The following is a 21,129-nucleotide window of genomic DNA, read 5'->3' on the forward strand; positions in this document are numbered from 1 at the left end:
TATGGAAGCTTTCAAGTCTTGCAATATGAGTGCCAAGACTAGCAAGCAAAAATCAAGATCTTCCCAATCAAATATTTATAAATGAAATACTATGAGAAAGATCAAATAAGCAACAACTCTAAAAAAAAAATTTATATTTTCAAATACGTATGAGTATGTGAGAGTATTTGCCAAGGGAATGATTTGTAAGGATGTAAACAATGACCACAATCAACTCCCTTCAATCTTGCAATTGATTTGCAAGAGATGGGAGTAAATCAAATATACTCTCTATTTCAAAAAGATGTTTTCTAAAAAATATCTAAGAGAGATTTTCAAATATATGCTTGTAATGTAATAAATATAGCAAAATGGGTATAAAAAATTTAAGAGAGAATTTCTTAATCACATTTTGCTAATCACATCTAATTTGGTCAAATGAAATGATATATATAGGATACCTTTGATTTTTGACCGTTAGGGACCTATCTGGAATTTTAGAAAATGTTTAATGACCTTTAACCCAAATTTACCCCTAATTACTGTAGTTAAAATTAAGGTAACCCGAGAGTTTCGGTCGTTCGATCCATAGGGTCAGTCGCCCGAACACTCATATATAGAAAAACTCATTTTGAGGTTTGGGTGCCCGGGGTAAAGTTCGGGTGGCTGAGGTCAAGGTGATTTTCCAAAATGCTTGAGGTTCGGTTGCCTGACACTAAGTTCGGTCTGCCGAACTTGGCATTTCGGTCGCCTGGGGTATAAATGAATGTGAAGTTCGGGCGCCCAAGGAAGGTCAAAAAGTCTTCATTTAGGGTTCGGTCGACTGTGAATGTTCAGCTCATTTTGGTTCGATTGCCCGACCCAAGTCAAAATTTTGACCAGTCAACTATTCGGTTGACCGAGGCATTTTTAACATGTCTGGTTCGGTCACCCGAATCCCTTTCAAACTTAACATTTTAGGTCCTTTCTGAGGTTAAAGTTATATGCAGGGAGCTAGGGTCTTTCTAAGGTCACTTGAGCAATTAGTCCTATCATGCAAGTGATGCAGTTATTACAGACCATATATTACAGACTCGAATGAATAATGTAAAATACAAATACAAATGAAAACATTCTAAGGCTTCATTTTCTTCGAGTCTCCATATGATATCTAAGTTAATCCTGCACACAGGCTCAGGACAAACGTTAAATACCAAGGTATTTGTCATAATCAAAACGGGATATGACCTATAAGGTCAACAATCTACCCCTTTTTGATAATGACAAATACTTTATGCAAAAGTGGGTATAGCCAAGAAAGGCTCCCCCTGAGAATGTGCATAAAGGAAATTTAAAGCACAAGCATTAGCCCAATTACCCAGTTTTGCCTACTTCTTTCCCTTTTGGCAACAGTAAAAAATGGCCAAGATAGAAAAGATTGGAGCAAATAGGCAAGCAATGGATAAAGGCCATTCAAATGCAAAATATAGTTTTGGGAAGATTTAAAAAAAATTCAACAGCATGTCGTTTGAAAATGAAGCATTTCCCAAAAAGAATATCTGTATTTCAATGACCTGACTGAGTTCAACATATAATATACCATAATTTACATCACTCATCCCAAACAATCCGGTATGGATCAATAAGCATTACTTTCAGAATCCAAAAAGATAATATAATCATGCAGCGCATAGTGAAGATAATCTCACAAAGTATGAAGTATTGCAATGATTGATGTGAGAGAATGTTTAAGTTTTCCGAGTCGTATTTTTCTAAATTAAGTGACTCCCGCTTAGTTTATGCATTCTATCTAATCTTGAAATTTTGAGCTTCATGACTAATAGGATAAAATTTTTAAAACACGTCACGAATATTTTGAAGCTTATAAAGCAGCAACAAGAGATAAAAATTTTCATTTAAGATTATGTCTTGCAAAATAGACTTTAAGAGGAATCCCCATTTGGAAATAATCAACAAGCATTGGGGATTATGTTTGCTCCTATTTGAAACCAAGCTTGGTTCTCAAATTGAAAGGGGGAGCTTCTGTTTTTTAAAATTCCATCTCCTTAGGCTCACCCAAAATTTTTTTTTTTGGCAAACATAATCCCCAATGCTTGTTGATTATTTCCAAATGGGGATTCTTCTTAAAGTCTATTTTGCAAGACATGATCTTAAATGAAAATTTTTATCTCTTGTTGTTGTTTTATAAGCTTTAAAATATTCGTGACTTGTTTTAAAATTTTTATCCTATTAGTCATGAAGCTCAAAATTTCAAGATTAGATAGAATGCATAAACTAAGGGGGAGTCACTTAATTTAGAAAAATATGGCTCTGAAAACTTAAACATTCTCTCACATCAATCATTGTTATAGTTCATACTTTGTGAGATTATCTTCATTATGCGCTGCATGGTTATATTATCTTTTTGGATTCTGAAAGTAATGCTTATTGATCCATACTGGATTGTTTGTGATGAGTGATGTAAATTATGGTATATTATATGTTGAACTCAGTTAGGTCATTGAAATACATATATTCTTTTTGGGAAATGCTTTATTTTCAAATGGCATGCTGCTGAATTTTTTTTAAATCTTCCCAAAACTATATTTTGTATTTAAATGGTCTTTATCCATTGCTTGCCTATCTGCTCCAATCTTTTCTATCTTGGCCATTTTTTGCTGATGCCAAAAGTGGGAGAAGTAGGTAAAATTGGGTTATTGGGCAAATGCTTATGCTTTAAATTTCTTTTATGCATATTCTCAGGGGGAGCTTTTTCTTGGCTATACCCACTTTTGCATAAAGTATTTGTTATCATAAAAAAGGGGGAGATTGTTAACCTTATAAGTCATATCTCGTTTTGATTATGACAAATATTTTGGTATTTAACGTTTGCCTTGAGTTTTTGTGCAGGATAAATTTAGATATCATATGGAGACTTGAAGAAAATGAAGCCCTGGAATGTTTTCATTTGTATTTGTATTTTACATTATTCATTTTGGTCTGTAATATATGGTCTGTAATAACTGCATCACTTGCATGATATGACTAATTGCTCAAGTGACCTTAGAAAGACCCTAGGTCCTTGCATATAACTTTAAACTCAGAAAGAACATAAAATGTTAAGTTTGAAAGGGATTCAAACGACCGAACTAGGCATGTTAAAAATGCCTCGGTCAACCCAATAGTTGATTGGTCAAAAGTTTGACTTGGGTTGGGCGACCGAACCAAAATGAGCTGAACGTTCATGGTCGATTGAACCTTGAATGAAGACTTTTTGACCTTCCTCGGGTGGCGGCTGTCTGCTAAGGAAACACTCAAGGATCGAGTGACCCGCAAGGTTGACCATTTGGGCGGATGTAGACTATGGCAGAAAGGTGGGAGAATCAAGAATCGTTGGTCACTAGACGCTCACTAATGAGTACCGTGTTTTCCCAGTGAAGGAGAGCCGTCTCGCCCGGGGTGTAAATGAACGTGAAGTTCGGGCGCCCAAGGAAGGTCAAAAAGTCTTCATTCAGGGTTCGGTCGACCGTGAACGTTCAGCTCATTTTGGTTCGATCGTCCGACCCAAGTCAAAATTTTGACTAGTTAACTATTCGGTCGACTGAGGCATTTTTAACATGCCTGGTTCGGTCGCCCGAATCCCTTTCAAACTTAACATTTTAGGTCCTTTCTGAGGTTAAAGTTATGTGCAGGGACGTAGGGTCTTTTTAAGGTCACTTGAGCAATTAGTCCTATCATGCAAGTGATGCAGTTATTACAGACTTGAATGAATAATGTAAAATACAAATACAATTGAAAACATTCTAGGGCTTCATTTTCTTCGAGTCTCCATATGATATCTAAGTTAATCCTGCACACAGGCTCAGGACAAACGTTAAATACCAAGGTATTGGTCATAATCAAAACGGGATATGATCTATAAGGTCAACACGTTTTGTTTTATCGGGTTCTGATTACCTCACGGATTCTTGGATCCTAGATTCAGCGTGCTCTTATCGCATGACACCAAATAAAATTGGTTCAACACTTACAGGTCAGTTAATTCTGGTTCTGTTCTAATGGGAAATGATGCTTCAGGCAAAAATTCTGGAATAGGAAATGTCAGAATTAAAATGTTTGATGGTGTTGTGAGAACATTATGTGATGTGAGGCATATATTGGATTTACGGAAGAATTTAATTTCATTGGGCACTTTAGATTGTAACGGGTGTAGTTACAAGTCTGAAAGTGGGGTAATGAAGGTGTGTAAAGGCGTTTTAACGGTGATGAAGGGACAAAAATTAGCGGGAAATTTCTATGTACTGCTGGGTACTATAGTTGTAGGTGGAGCTGCAGCTGCAGATTCTGAGTTAGATAATACTGTTTTGTGGCATATGCAGTTAGGACATATGGGTGAGCATGGAATGATGGAGCTTCATAAGATAAATCTTTTGAATGGTGTCAAAACATGCAGGGTGAATTTCTGTAGGTATTGTGTTCTTGGGAAACAGAACAGGGTGCAGTTCAAAACAGCCACTCACAAAATGGAGGGTATTCTTGACTACATTCATTCAGATGTTTGGGGACTGGTGAGGGTAGCATCACAGGGTGGACATATGTACTTCATGAGTTTTATAGATGATTACTCACGGAAGGTCTGGGTGTATTTCATGCAACACAAGTCAGAGACATTTGTCAGGTTTAAATATTGGAAAGTTGAGGTGGAAAACTAGACTGGGAAAAAGATTAAGTGCCTCAGGTGAGACAATGGAACCGAGTATGCTGATTCAAGGTTGAAGGAGTTTTGCGTGCGGTATGACATAAGGAGAAATTTCACAGTATGCAGGATACTACAACAAAATAGTGTGGCAGAAAGGATGAACCGAACTTTAGCTGAAAGGGCTCGATGTCTCAGGTTGAATGTAGGGTTTGCAAGGAACTTTTGGGCATAGGCAATGAGTATGGCGTGTTTCTTGGTTAACCAATGGCCAAGGGCATCACTAGATGGGAAAGTTGCAGAGGAGGTGTGGGCAGGTAATGCGGTAGACTACTCTGGTTTGAGAGTGTTTGGATGTCCAGCCTATGTGCACGTTTCTAGTGAGGAGAGATCGAAGCTTGACACAAAGTCTAGACGGTGCATTTTTCTAGGGTATCAGAAAGGTGTGAAAGGGTTCAAGTTGTGGGATCTAATGGCAAACAAGGTGGTGATCAGTAGAGATGTGATTTTCGATGAGAAAGCCATGATGCAGCATACTCAGGAAGAAGATGAAGAGAAACAGGTGCTAGAAAACTGAAACAGCAATGAGCATGTAGTGCAGGTGGAGTTAGAGACTCAAGGCAGTGATGACAGTTTCAGAATGCAGGGAGTTCTAACTCAGGAGACAAGCAGGATCATTGTATAGCTATACACAGGCCCAGACGCACTATCAAACCACCGTCCAGGTATTGATTTGATGATCTAGTGTCCTATGTATTCATTTCTACTAGCAAGGATTTTATTACTTTTCAAGAGGCGGTGCATGGACATGAGAAAAGTAGATGGATGAGTGCAATGGTGGAGGAGATAGAGTCTTTGCATAATACCAGACGTGAGAGTTGGTGGAGCTTCCAGAAGGGAAGAGGGCGATAGGATGCAAGTGGGTGTATAGGAAGAAAGAAGCAATATCAGAAAAAGAAGGAGCGAAGTTCAAGGCTCGGTTAGTAGTAAAAGGTTACTCACAGAGGAAAGGAGTTGATTATGATGAGATCTTCTCCTTTATGGCTAGAAACTTCCATCAGGGTAGTGTTGGGATTGGTGGTGCATTTTGATATGCAGTTTGAGCAGATGGACGTAAAGACAACATTTCTCCATGGTGATTTGGAGGAGCTGATTTACATGGTACAGCCAGAAGGGTTTAGTCAACCTGGACAGGAGCACTTGGTTTGTAAATTGAAGAAATCACTTTATGGGTTGAAGTAGTCTCTGAGGGAGTGGTATAAGTGTTTTGACTCCTACATGATTCGGATTGGCTTACAGGAGGTGTGAGGGCCTATTTGTTGGAAGTCTATGGTACAATCTTTGGTTGCACTATCTACAACTGAGTTGGGGTATATGACAGTTGCCGAAGCTGCCAAGGAAGCATTGTGACTTATAGGATTGGTCAAGGAGCTGGATATTCAGCAAGGTAGAGTTCAGCTGCGTTGTGATAGTCAGAGTGCCATTTATTTGGCGAAGAACCAAGTGTATCATGCGAGAACCAAGCATATAGATGTGAGGTTTCACAGGATCTGGGAATTGGTTTCTTCAAGTGAACTTGTGCTTGAGAAAGTTCACACTTTTGAGAATGTAACAGACATCTTGACAAAGCCTGTTACCACGGATAAGTTCAAAAATTGCTTGAACTTGCTTAATGTCTCCAGTTGTTTGACGGGAGGCGGTTCCAACCTATTGTCCCAGGTGGAGTAGCGGGTTATGTTTTCAGTTTTCTCCTAAAGGGTGTATATTCGTCAAGGTAAAGATTGTTGTAAATGTGATTCATATGTTGAGTGGACCACATGTATGAAAGAAAACATGGTTGAAAACAGAGAAGCTGGTCTACAGGACCAAACCGTCGACAGTTTGCCTAAAACCGTCGACGGTTTTGTTAGGTTCAAAAGAAATAGTCGACTGTTATGCAGTGTTATATCGATTGTTTAGTCTCGACATTAAACTGTCGACGGTTTTGCATAGTTACTCAATGATGGTTTTCAAATTTTGAATTGGGAAGTTATGTAGGTTGGGTTTCGGGGGGAAAACCTCCGAGAGGGTTATATATACATTTTGTATGTTGTAACCCATATGTCTTTTGACACAAGATAGTGAAAATTCATAGTCGTTTGCTCCTGTGGATTTAGGAATTGCCGAACCATGTAATTCTTCATGTCATTGTTTTATTGCTTTCATATAATCTGCATGATTGTGTTTTTTTGTATATTTCATCATTGGTTGTTGCATTGTGTGATTCAGTTTTCTGTTGCGCATCAATTCGCACAACAGCCTTGGTCCATTTTGCCTCATGATTTTTCCTAATAAGAGGTGCCTCACAAGGGTGAGTCCTAAACTCTCCTTATATGGCCTATATCTTTGAATTACATTCTTGATGTGGGATCATTATGGCCTCCCCATGCAATCTTGGACACCTCGATTGTACGGTCTGACACTAAGTTATGGCATTTTTTGGACCCTCTCATTCAATCTTTGATGCCCTTTTTAGAGGACCACACGCCTGTGTACATGATGCAGCCACTAGTTGGCTTTGATATTAAGTGTAATGGTTTCGGCCCAACTACTGTACACTTTGATGCATTGGCTGCGTAGTTTTCCCCATAAAAGGTATTTTCATAGGGTCGAGACCTAACCTGTCCTTAATTAATTGCAATTAAGTTGCTTTAAATTGCTTCTTTAGGGTCTAAATGACCAAATCAATCTTGGAACGAAGGATGTGCCTAAACTACATTTCATCCTAAAACAAGGCTGGATGTAAACATGCCCAGCCGAGCTGAACTGAAGCAACTTCTTGTAGATATGGATCCATTAATGGTTCAAAACCACTCATGTTACTCGATCAATGGTGTGGCTACGAGGTAAAAGTAGAATAACACAAATGAACTGAACTGGGAGCATTTATGACTCATCAATTACATCAGACAGAATAGAAGAAATAGAAGGGTTTTACTGGCCAAAAGAAATAGTGGGCTCAAGTGCATGGCAAACTTCATCTACATATCCTTGAAGCTGTTTGTTTGAAACTGTTTTGTGCAGGTTAAACTTTATGCAAAGAGAGATGGATGGTTTTTTGTAAATTTGTAATTTTCCATCTTGTTCGTATGACATTGACTACAGTTTACTGCTTCACATTTTCTATGTAGCTTGACTTGGTGGTGCATGTCGACTCCTTTGCTTTCTGTTTGCAGGTAAGGACGAAGTTAGAATCCCTTGAAGGTATTGTGCCACCCACCCATGGTTTTATGATCAGTAGTACAGGCATGAAGAATGTATGGTTGTCAATGGAACACCAGGCTATTTTATGGTGTAATCAACTAGTTGTACAAGTGAGTGAAATATCTCTTCTAGAATCCATCTTAATTCTGCTATAGATTTTCTGAATTTTTGTTCTAATTTCAGGTGTCACATACCCTTCTTAGTTTGGTAGACTCCAAAACAGGTCAGCCATTTTCTAGCACACAAAAGAGACTTGCAGTATTCATAAAAATGCTCCGTAGTGGGTTACCAAAGAGTCTCAATTGGATGAGGCAGTCACAATCATCTCAGCAGTTGTCTCATGTTCCCATCAAGGATGAAAATGATGTTTCCGGTACCATCAAACTTCATCTTTCCATATTAACTATTGAGGAACTATATTAACTTCCACTTTTTGGTGTGCACCGTGCCAAACATTTTACGAAAGCAAACTTGCTGAAAGAATTGATCATGGTTTTTTTGTTTGTAGTATGAAAAGTTTAGATTTTGAGTAGTAATACTTTTTTGGTTCTTTTTTCATGGAAAAGGTGTTCTATGGTGCTAGAAACCCAGAACAACCTTATTTATCTTTATCACAGCTTTTATTTTTTTACTGGAAAGCAGTCAACTGATTTTTGCTACTAGAATCCATTCTCAATGTTACTATTGTTCTCCATAGATGAGATGAGGTCATCTCTTTGTGAGACACATGGTGCCCAAGCCTGTGTTTTCTAGGGGCATTTATACTTTGGTTTGTAGTATTGTGCCTAGTGTTGAATATTTGAATGCAATTATATGAATTCTATATTTTAGAAGAGCAAAACAATAGTTAAAGCAGAGACGGATATGGATTCTGGAGGTATTCACCAATGGAAGATTAAGAGATTTGATCATGGTTAAAAAATTGCAGTATAGGAATATTGGCCATTATCTAACAGTAATTATGAGTTACAAATTTGATAGTTCTTTATTTAAGATAATAATTCTCTAGAAACTTGCAGATATGCTTGTTTGTTTATAAAATATTTTTAGTGTATATAATTCAACTATCACACTTTTTATTATGTGCATCGCTTTGCATTTTTGTTCAGTGATTTTCATGTTTGTTTTTAAGGATTGACATAAGATAGTGCGTAATCGAGTATTTTTGATTTTTTTTTAATTTTAATAATGGAGGGGCCTGGCTGTAAATTGAGCTGTGACACCTAGTGCAACAAAATCTTTTGTCATTGTAAATGCAGTTGAACTTTGTCCGCAATAGTCGTATAAAGAAATTTAACCTTTAGATCAGCCCATAGTTATCAGAAAAGGCTAACACCCTAGTGAACCACATATTGATACAAACCCAAAACGTGGTACATTTTCGTTCATGAACACCAAGTCTTAACTATCTTAAATTTTAATTCAATATTTTTCATGTAATATATTATTTATGAGTTAAAATGGAGAGTTATCACATTACAATTCCACCCTAATTCGCATGAAAGAAAATCTCTTCAAGATTTTGAAACACTTCAATGTTCTCCCCAAAATATACAGGTGAATATTACATATTTTTCAGCAATATGTCTATTCAATTATATTCCTAATGTTCCACATTTTAGAGCGTATGTCCTACCATGATCGGATGATCCCATTCCCATCTCATGAACTGGAATGTTCCACATTCTAGGTAGCATTGGTTCGGCCCAAAATGCATCATCCATCAAAGGAAGAAAGTTAATCTGATACAGTACTTCGTAGAATAATAGAATGAGATTTGAAAGTCCCTTGGGCAACTAATTTTGTTAGGATTTGTGAGATTCTGTAGTATTGTTAAATCATGAGAAATTCTTGACTGGTTTGAACACCTTTTGACTACAGTCTACATCAGCGCAAATTGTACTTTGGAAATCCTTTTCAATGAAGGGGTCTCTTTGACATGCGCCCCCTGCATGATGTTCTCTAATATTGTTAATAATGAGAAGAAATTACCAGACTAGTTTGAACACCTTTTCTACACATCAGAGCAATCTGCGCTTAATGTGTAGAGGAGTTCTCACATGCCAAATTTTAGTTCCCCCATCACACCTTCATTGTTCTTTTTCGTAGTGGTTTTTTTTTATTATTATTTGATAAATGGAAAAAATAGAAATAAATGATATGTGATGAGTGCTAGTTGAAGCCATAAGCAGTATGCTAGTGACCATTTTAGGTGCTCTTACTGCATGATGAAGAATGATATGTGATGAGTGCTAATTAAAGCCATTAGCAGTATGTTAGTGACCATTTTAGTTGCTCTAACTGCATGATGAAGAATTGGTATCTGCCTTTAGTTGGTGGTTTCAAAGACACAGTTTGGGGTAAACATCGATTAGCTGGAGCTAAATAAATAATGCATGTGCTGCATGTAGTTTTGAGTTGAACAGCTGCATTTTTTTTGTAGCTAGACTGGGGATATTTAGTCTAAGATGTTTGTAGTTTCATGAGTGCTTTGATATTAGATCTTTTCCTGATTAAAAATCTATTTAGCTTTGTCAGTTGCAGTAAAGTTTTGTTTCGTGAGGATTCTCTTTTGTTTGGCATAAAATGAACAGAGTTTCTACGCTAAAATGTTGGGCTTGGAATTTGTTATTTGACATTCCTCAAATGTTAAACATTTAACGTGGCTGTACTGTGCTTGCAGGATCTCAAGTGCAATCTTCATCTGCTTGTCCCAGCAATGTTCATTGGAATGATGACGGCCTTGAGAGGGACCTATACATTCAGACAACTGTTGTTTCTGTTTTAGCGATGGATGGAAGGAGGCGGTGGTTGGACATACAGAAACTGGTAGGCTTGGCTGGATTTTCCTGACCTCAGTTTGTTGCTCATTAGTCTTTACTATTGATACTTTTGTTATTTAGCTTGAAGCATGCGTTTCTTAGCCCAGATAAAATAGTTCGCAATTTAATATGCATGCTCAGGGTTCTAATGGGAAAAGTCACTTCATATTTGTTACAAATCTTGCTCCATGTTCTGGAGTAAGACTTCATCTTTGGCCTGAAAAGGGAAAATCAACTTCAGCCTTGCATGCAAGTGAGAGGGTTATAGAGGTGACATCTAAGATGGTGCACATTCCATCAGGACCAGCACCGAGGCAGGTACTAACTACTAAATGTTGTACTTGTGACGTTTTCTTTAGTTGAATGTTCTGTGATTGCTTGTATATTGTTTTTGACATTACTTTTGAGAGGAGCAATTTTAGTTTATAGAATTGGATGTTTGAAACTTCATTATATAAGTGTGCATGGTGGCTGGAGTAACTTATTTGTTAAGCAGATATTATTGACGTTTTCTTATTCCTAAATATGCTGTGAGTTTCTCAGATCGAACCTGGTAGTCAGACTGAGCAAGCACCCCCATCTGGTGTATTTTGGTTGGGTCCTGATGAGATGCATGGTTTCAGATTCTTGACAATTTCCGTTGCACCCCGTCCGGTATTGTTTACACCTATCATTTTTATAACCCTTTGCAGCTTCATATTGCATACCTATGTCACAGGCTCTACAAAATCTCTTGATCTGCTTTTTCAGTATTTTTGTCTCTTGAGTTTTCTCCTCAAAATTTCCTGAGCTTATATCCAGAACCAGTGAAATATATGTGCTTTGCCACTTTTTTGGTAGGATCTGTTATTAATCATACCATTAATCAAATAAAAGGTGAGGTACATGAGTTCAAACAAAAACTGAAAGATTATGTCATCAAGGTTGCTGACCTGCAATGCTTCCTTATCATTAAGCCTAATCATACAAAGAGAGAAAAGAAGTAATGGCTTTGGTTTGTACCATTCTTGAAAATGGAGAACCCATGAGTTTCTCTAAGGTCTCTCCTGATATTATTAGTGTTTAATTCTGAACAATTATTCTTGCACTAAATTAACGACACAGATTCAGAACCAGATGGAATCCCTGAAAACTGAACAAATTTAAGTTGTTTGATAATTCACCTGTTTAAACATCTGAATATGCACACTTTTACAATTTCAATCCGTTGAATATTGTGAGATATTTGGTTGTTTGCCAAACGATATATAGAAATAAACACAAATATATATATGAAAAATTGTTTAAATTTTATACATCAATTTTACAGATGGAAAATCACATCACAAAATTGTGCAGATCAGATCACCCTAAAAAAATGTTGCATCAAAGTTTTATTTTTTTTAATAAAAAAAATTATCATTTACATTGGACAAAACTCATATCTTCTTCTCATGTCAACCTCATAAATTTCGCTAAGCAACATAGGTACACCCGAAAAACCCAACAAAAAAACCAACCTGAATCTTTCTCTTTCCTGAAAAATCTACCCCATTTTTAATTTTTTATTTTATAAATTAGCCCTAAATCTTCATCAACACTGAAAATATCAACCCCAATTTGTAAAAAATCAGCTCCAACTCTCACATCATTTCTTCTTGCTGCCTGCTCAAATGAGAGCCCCTTCTTGCCACCTGCATGGACAGTGCCACATTTATGACTGGCCATTGATCATCTGAACCAGCTGCTGTTGGATCTGAATGAATATCACCATTGAACTAGTTGATGTTGGATATAGATGTGGATCACTGATAGTAATCTCTTCTTCGTCAAACACTTGGGTGTTTGATAGAGATAAAGGGAGAAGGAGGGAGAGAGGCAAATAAGTGCTGCACTTGAAGAGGCAGTGCTGACGAAATAAGAGGGATGGCAACCTTTAACAGAGTAAGAGGGATTAAAGAGGCTGCTAGAAGGTAATGCCATATAAATCTCAGTTCACTTTTTACTCTGATTTCAAGAGGTTATCCAAACCAAATAAACAGTGCCTCTTGGACAGTTAAAGGAAAAGATGTGGTTTGGAATCTAATAGGGATTCTCTTCTTTTGTTGTCGGGAGGATCATAGATGAATCCACCATCATCACGCATTAATATTGCCACATTCATTCAGATGGAATTTATTACCATTCGTGCATCTTTTCCATATCTTCAGAGGCTGCATGACTCACCAGTTGCCATTATGCCCATCAACAAATCTACAGTCTTAACGAAAGGATAAAGAATTTACAAGGACCTTCCTTCATGACAGTTATTCATATATTAGTCCCTTGTAAACTAATATTTTTATAAGCTAATAAGGTTTGATGACCAATGTTACGTTCATTTATCTAGCTTATATATGTGCTGCTTCTCACTTTTGGATTCTACAATTAAGAAATCATTTATAAAATAGATGTATGTCATGTACTGCTATATTTTTTTTTATGTAATCATTTCCAATTTTATCGTCTGGTTTTGAATATACTATATAAGACACGCAATCTTAAATGTTCTTCCTTATTGTAAGAGCGATAAATCCCTTATTGAATGTTCTTTGCAAATCTTCATGTATTCTTAGACCAGTAAGTCTGTGTATAACGTCTATTAGGCATCATTAATTGAGATATTAGGCACACAAATTGCACATAAGAATTATTAATATTCTCATGTCAGTGTGGATTTCTTGCAAACCATGAAGAGAACCACTTTTTAGAACGTTGATAAGACAAGTAGTGTTCTTCTATTAGATGTCCCGTTCATTGTCTGTTGTTTTACTAGCACCACAATGTTTACCAACTATGCTTTTCGAATATAGGTATGGAATGGAATTGGGTGGAACAGAATCAAATTTATCACTTTGATTTTTGCTTATTCTTCACTGAAATTTTTATTCAATTTCATTCTCACTTCATTCTATTTCACGAACCAAACATGATATTTAAGAGTTTTCACTATAGTTATTAAGACGCACTTCGCCATCGCATAATAATAGTTAAAATGACAACTAGTAATAAGCCTTTGCCTGATGGTAAGCTTACGGATATGAACATATGTTCTAGTTCTAGATCACAGGGAATTTAGAGCATCAAGTCTCCTTGTGATAAGGGCTGTCTACTTAAATTCGCAAGTCACAGGAAGAGTTTCCTGGTCGTGGTTTTAGTCCTTGGGCGTATAAGTACTGCTTCTGTATATGGAATGGTTTTGTTGTCCAGTTGTAATTTGAAATCCAGACTTCCTCTCTCTCTCTCTTGCAGCTTATTTCTTCTTCCTCATTACTCTTTCTCTTGCGTTGTTTTCTCTTTTTTTTCCTTGCTGTCCTCTATGAAAAATATTTGCTGATGTGTGCTTTTTGGCTACTTTACTCTTTTTTTTTTTTTTACGTCTTTCATAAAGAGCTCCTCAATTTTGCTCAATTAATAATTCTCTGGATGCAACTTCTTTCTTTGCTTTCCCTTTTCTATTTTGATAATCATTCTTTCCTTGAGGAAGAACAACTTAATCCTGTTCTATGGACAACGAAAACTTGTTGGTAGCTTTTCTCTTATGGAGAGTCTGACAAACCTGAGAAACAGGGTGATGAGTCTGATCGTGAGAAAATTTTATGGGGGGTTTGCGTGTGATGGTTTATTACTAGATAAATTTCATGAACTGTATGGGCATTTTAGATTCCAAAGATTTAGTAAATGATATTTGCCATATTTGAGTGACTCTAGTGGAAGGTTTAGAAGGTGCTCCCAGGGTAAAAAGTAGCAGGTGATCTTGCAAGGGATGGAATTTGCCCACCTCTGTATTTGAAGGAGAATACTAGGAATGATATCTAGGCTCAACGATTGATGGATAATTGGCGTATGGTTGTTTGATTGTGGAGGACACAAAGTTTAGATGGATTGTGGTAAGAGCAAGGCAAAAATGGTTAATTCGGGCTAACTAATTTTGAGGCGATTGATAAATTATGATGGAAAGGGGTTAAAAGGGATTTATTGAAGGACTTATTGTCTTCCTTAAGATTGCGGATTATGTTTTTATCCTTTTTCTTTATTTATTTATTTTTAAATTTTCTTTCAAGGACTTATTGTCCTCCTTAAGTTTGTAATTCTTCCTTCTCTCTCGATTAATTTCATACATTATAAATTTTAATTAATTTGTTGATGACTGCTCATGACAGCTCATTCATTGACCTGCCTAGCATTATGATTCTTCAATAACAATAATATCAAGAGAAAAAATTGGTATTAAACTCATCAGGAATGTGTGGTATGCTAAGACAAAATACATAGACTTTTCATACTTATTAGCATATTTTGGTTAATAGTGTCCTCCACAACTGGCATTTTTGTTTTTTATGTACAACGCTTTTTCTGTAACTAGGTGGATGAGCCACCCACCACTAAGGATAATCAGTTGGTCGAGGTTGGGTTTCATTTGGTCCTATCAGCTCTCAGATTCTCAGCTAACCTACGGAGATATGGTTTTTTAAAACATTATTAATTATACACTTGCACACATGATGAAGTGGAAAGTTAATACTATTAAGTGTCCCCAGGCCAGGATGGCCCTGATATTTGAGTAGGCCTATGGACTGTGGCCAGGCATAGCACTGTTGGCCAAATACTTATCAGGCTTGCTTATATATCATGCCAGCCAGGCCAGTTGGCCCATCTACAGCCTTAGCAATGAGCTTTCATGTTTAGCCACTTTGCAGTCTGAGCATGGTCCATGTTGGTCATGCTATCTTGTTTCTTTATTTCCTTAATCTTTATTTTTGTGTTGCTGAAATTTCTCATCCTGGATTCATGTCTTCATATCATCGTTTGTTCTTATGCATGCTTGGTTTGCACCCTCCAGGAAAATGTCATTTATAAACTGCCTTTTGCGTGGATTTATTGGTTTGAAGTTTTAATTTATATATTTATATTAAATTTGTACTTCAAGGGTAAAGCGTATCAGCTTAGCCTCTTGCTGGTTTAGGTTCTTTTAAATGGGACTGCTTCTTCCTTCTTTAACATGATAGGCATATGATTAATTTAAAATGGTTTATGATGAGCAATGCACAGTGATGACTTTCTTGTGCTCAGACTGTTTCAGGTAGACCTCCTCCAGCAGCTTCCATGGCGGTCGGACAGTTCTTTAATCCAGAGGAGGGAGAGAGGGTGTTTCATCCTCTGTCGTTGCTTTCTTCTGCCTATTCTCAAAAGGTTGATTTTTTCAGGAAGTGACTGAATTATTTAGTGGGATTTCTAGTTTAGAAACTTGAGCTATAATTGGGTTGATTTAAATTTTACTTTTGAATTGACCTACTTTTGACTTGTGCATATGCTACACAGGACATGTTCTTGAAGGAGGATCATCCGCTTGCTTTTAATATGTCATTTGGCATCAGCTTAGGCCTTCTGCCTGTTACTTTGTCTCTGAAAACTGCTGGCTGTGGAATAAAAACTTCGGCACTCGCAGTTGATGAGGCTGGTGATGAGGAAAATACTAGTAAGGATGTTTCTGGATTTATTTCCAGTTAATGTCAAACCATTTAGAACAGCCTAGTGCCTCATTTTATTCATGTTAGAGCCACTCCTTTGGTTCCTCTCATGCACTTGTCAGCTCTTCTTACCTGCGAAAGCCTTAATTTAGTCTTCGATAACAGTATGGTTCTTTTTTAAGAACTAATTTAGTTTTTGATGCTTGGGCCATCAGCTTCTTGCATATGGCTCATTTAATTTATGTTAACTGTGATTCTTCTTACAATTGGGGTTGGGGATTTTCTTTTGTCAGCATTTTCCTTTCTATTTTACACAAACTAACTCTTTCTTCTAAGGCAGGGCTTTGTAAACTGCGCTGTTTCCCACCTGTTGCACTTGCTTGGGATACCACTTCAGGTTTACACATATTTCCTAATTTATATTCTGAGACCATTGTGGTAGATTCCTTCCCAGCATTTTGGAGTTCGACACAGGGGTCTGAGAAGACCACTGTTTTGCTACTGGTACAAGTCAACTACCTTGATAAGCTTTTGGTTATTCACTATTATGCAAATTTTTCATGAAATTGATATGGTTTAACTTGTCAGAATTTTATCCTTCCATTGTTATATTGTAGCCTTTAATTGTTATCATCCTTCTGCAGATGGACCCACATTGTTCCTATAAAGCTAGTGTTGGTGTCTCCATTACAGCTGCTGCAAGCAGATTTTTGCTTTTATACTGTCCACAGGTAATTTGTTTTAACAGTCTTGCTGGGGATCGTTTCTGCTTTTCAGGCTAAGTTTCTGAGTTGGGATTAATCTGACACTGACTTTGGACCTCAGTGACTTACTAACTTGTACCATTATTTAACTTTTTTAATCATATGTTGAATTTAATAATGAGTGTAACAATGCTTAAATACAGTTACTAGAGGAAATAATCTTCTATGTGGTGGAAAGTTTGGGGTTGTGAGGACTCCTACAAGAGCCCTAATAGAAATATTCATGCACCAACTACAAGTCTACAAGAGTCCTAATGGAAATATTCATGCACCAAAATTTTAAAAAAAGGTTTGTTTATACATAAATAATTATTGCAGGAATGCATGTGATGCAGACTTGAAAGGAAATTGATTATAATTGCAGTTGGAGTTATTGCTTCTGTATCTATGGTTGGTGTATATAACTTTAACGATTCTTGAAAGCAGTTATTTATTACATCACTACTTACGAGCATTATACCCAAGATTAGTGTTACCTGGAATATTGTGCTTTTGCCTAGGAACTTATTGGCGTGGAAAGCTTTGCACTATATTTTGCATACTTGAAAACTAGAAATGCAAATATTTATTGGAAATATCACTTTTTTAGGAAATATTAAACCTGCCAAGTTGATGCTTTTGGTTTCTGAAAAGTTGAACTGTGATGTTCATTTTTTTTTTTTTTGGTGGAATGAATGGTCAAGAAATAATTTGCATATTTTTATCTCATGTTTGCAATACATCAAAAGCAGAACTAAAGTGAAAATTGAATCTAAGCAGAATAAGTGAGAGCATTTGAGTAAATGGAGAAGAAAGGATAAGCAAAATTGGAAGAAAGACATATTAAAGGGAGGAATAGTGCTGTCTCAGACTCCAATATTTTCAGTGATTGTTCTAATGGGGAAGACCTAGGCATTGAATCCCAAGCACTTTACTTTTCAAAAATTCTGAATTTCCATATTCAAGGATGTATAGTTGTTTGCTCATATGTTCATTCGTCTATACTTCATGATATACTCTCCAGTGAACATGTATACATTAACACATGATGTGCGTTTTATGTAAGTATGCTTCCATATATTGATCAGTTGCTCGGAATTGAAAAGAATGTGTTTTGACTTAAAAGTCATAGCCTTATACGCATATCATTAGTTCTTCGCTTGATTGTTTCGATGTCAAGAAATCATTTTTTTTTTTTTGGTTTTTCTCCTATGTTCTTGAGGTGGATGCCGTGATACTTAAATCTGATTGGCTTTCCATTTTATGGCTTTGCTTTGATGCAGATAGTTGGTCTCTCTTTTGCTGTGATCTTTTTTGCTCTGATGCGGCAAGCACATGCGTGGGATTTTGATCTGCCTATACCTTCAATGCTAGCAGCTGTGGAATCTAACTTGAGAATGCCATTGCCATTTCTGCTTCTAGTCATCACACCATTTTTGATTTCTTTGGTCTTTTCCTTGTTAGAATCTCAGCAGTTTCCTCAAGTTGGAAGCTATCTTACAGTCTCGATAATATGCTATTTATTTGCAAATGGATCAATAATCATTTTGATTTTGCTCTCCCAATTGGTCTTCTATATGGCTGCTGTTATTCATGTATTCATTAAGACAAGGTTTGTTCTCTCTCTCTCTCTCTCTCCCCTGTGTAATTATTCAACTAACTGAATGACTAGACCTCCCCCCCCAAAAAAAAACAATTTAAAAAAGAAAAAAAAAACGCTGCAATCATTGGACGAACATCTACAAAAGGAAGAAAGAAAATAAGGAGTCCTATTGCTGTAGGACAAGAAGCAATACCTTGCGAGGATTCTTGTTGGAGATTAATGGAGGAGAATTGGACAAGGATTGCCGTGTTCAACTTAGTTTATTATGTATGTTTAGTTTAATTGTATATTGGTTTTTAATTTTTTTGTATTCTAGGGGTATGTTTGTAATATACTGTTGTTTTAAGGGTTTATATGTAATTTCATCATTTTCATGTGAAGAGGCTTTCTAATGTGTGAAAGCCACGTTGCAGGCAGGTAGTTGATGAATTTGAATTTAAAGTGAACGTGAGTGTTCCCCTTTGTATATCCGCTGTCCTCTCTTCTTCTTCCTTTCTCCTCTCCTACATTCTCCCATGGCTGCAGATCCTTGACGCTGTGCTCGCATCATTTGGCATTAGAGCCCAACTATGATCTCATTCTTCCATTTCAATTCCACTATCTTCTCCTTTTACTCTTCTTGTTCCCCCTCTTCTCTTCTTCCTTCTGTCCTCTGCCCTGTAACTTCTCTCTTCCCCTTTTCTTAATTTCTTCTATCTTCTCCCATGGCTGCTGCAGATCCTTGATGCTGCCCCTGCATCACCTATTCAAGCTACTTCTGGATTTTATTTCCCTGGTGCTATTACAGTTTCTTATTCATCTTCAGAGTGATTGAAATAAAATTTGATTTTTTCAGTAATAGCAAATAAACGCCTCAGAAAATCAATGAAACAGCAAACTATTTTTATTTAAAAATATTTGTTGTTTACTATCAATTTATATTACGTTTCACTTTGCATTATTATCATTGCCATTTAGGCTGTATGTTATCTTTCGCTGATAGCAGAGGGGACATTTCGTGGAAGGCCTTTGGCTGTGATATGTGCATATTGCCCTCAAATTTTCTGATGTTTTATTCAATGAGGAGTGTCCTAAGAAGATTTGTCCTTGATGTGCTTTTCAAGATGATTATATTGTGGGATCTAACATCGTGGCTGATTGACTTTATCCATCGCAAATTAACCTCTGTGTTTCAAATCTGGTCCTAATATTTTTAAGGTGTGGGTCCCTTTTTTTGGTTGTGGTTGAGATGCTGGGTCTTAATAGTAAGGGGTTGATGATGGTCATGTTTGTTTAGCCCTGAACTCAATCTGCCTCTCATGCTTTTTAAATGCTAATGCTGGCTGCTTGGAGATTCACCTTCTCTTAGTTATGGACTAAGTTTTGTTTGGTAAATAGCTGTGGACATCTGGGGAAGATGGACTAATATTTATGCCAAAGGGTGGTGTGGGTGAACCACAGTTGCAGGATTCTTCAATAGCCAATGCCTGGCTTTATAACTGTTGTTTTGGATGCCCAGTGCCTAGCTGAAGCATTTGCAATGCTGTATGGCAAGGGTGCTTGAGGAGGCACTGGCTCGTGGAGTACTAGCAGTATGGTAATGGATAAAGTCAAGCATTGGTGCTTATTAAGGGGGAATGTAATGAAAGAACTATAAGGCTGCCTATGCTTAATAATAGAATGTCAAACTACTAAAAAACAATAATGTTAAAAAAATGGAGTGCGAGGGAAATGAGGGTGTTTGGATGGATGAATATTAACTCTTAGTCATTTAGAATTGTTAGTGTGTGTTATGTTAACAAGTAAGAGTTCATAAGGGTATTATGGTCGTTGGCATGTACTTTGACATATATTATAAGTAGAGGGAGAGACCTATCATTGTGTTTAGTTCGGCTATTTTACCCACTTATTCAACATGGTACTAGAGTTGGTTACCAAGAGGTCCTAGGTTCTAGTCCTATTGCCCTTCATTTAAATAAAAAATTATTTTATTCCCTATAATGGGTGTTATCATGTGTTTATCTCTCCATGTGCTGTCGGGCTGCACATGCGGGGGAGTGTTAAAGCTTAATATACATTGTTGGCCCACAACGTAATAGTTTAAACTTTTAGGTAAAGTGGTAAATTAGAGCATGATCCTGAGACCTAAACCCTAATTGTCTTAGCCAACACCAAAACTGATTCTTGAAACCTAAATCTGCTGCTTGTCTACCATTGTAGAAGAATTTCAAGCAACACTATAGCCCTAAAAAAACACCCAGCAGTTACCAGAAGCCAGAGCGGGCCGGAAAATTCCTGGGCAACACTGCTAGTTCAGGAACACAAAATTCACCATAGATTTTGTGAAAATAACACCATGGTCACCCAGACATGGCCGATCTGCCCCACATTGAAATCCCATCTCCAGAAACTTCCTGATGCACCCGCACGTGCCAGTTGAAGGCTGCCCGGGCTGACCCCACGTACTGGCGCGTGAATCCAATTTCAGGCATGTTTCTGGCCTGAAATCTTCCAGCAGTGCTTGATTCCATCTATAAACATATGATTAAACTTTTTCGTGATGTTTTTTGTCTAAAGATCTCACCATCTTTAGTTG

At 37.0% G+C, this 21,129-nt stretch overlaps 1 protein-coding gene across 4 annotated transcripts in view; it reads left to right on the forward strand.

Annotated features, from left to right (window-relative positions):
- The window catches only part of LOC131167837 (uncharacterized), a 54,444-nt gene that overhangs the window by 8,251 nt on the left and 25,064 nt on the right, over nt 1-21,129 (forward strand). For all 4 annotated transcript variants that reach the window (XM_058126838.1, XM_058126836.1, XM_058126839.1 and 1 more), the window contains exons 7-16: nt 7,870-8,007; nt 8,081-8,270; nt 10,581-10,726; nt 10,861-11,037; nt 11,263-11,373; nt 15,811-15,930; nt 16,060-16,216; nt 16,549-16,712; nt 16,853-16,939; nt 18,235-18,563. In XM_058126838.1, the coding sequence (XP_057982821.1) occupies nt 7,870-8,007; nt 8,081-8,270; nt 10,581-10,726; nt 10,861-11,037; nt 11,263-11,373; nt 15,811-15,930; nt 16,060-16,216; nt 16,549-16,712; nt 16,853-16,939; nt 18,235-18,563 (1,619 nt within the window). The remainder of the gene's footprint in view (nt 1-7,869; nt 8,008-8,080; nt 8,271-10,580; nt 10,727-10,860; nt 11,038-11,262; nt 11,374-15,810; nt 15,931-16,059; nt 16,217-16,548; nt 16,713-16,852; nt 16,940-18,234; nt 18,564-21,129) is intronic.

This window comes from Malania oleifera, chromosome 11, assembly GCF_029873635.1.
Source record: "Malania oleifera isolate guangnan ecotype guangnan chromosome 11, ASM2987363v1, whole genome shotgun sequence".
NCBI classification, from domain to species: domain Eukaryota; kingdom Viridiplantae; phylum Streptophyta; class Magnoliopsida; order Santalales; family Ximeniaceae; genus Malania; species Malania oleifera.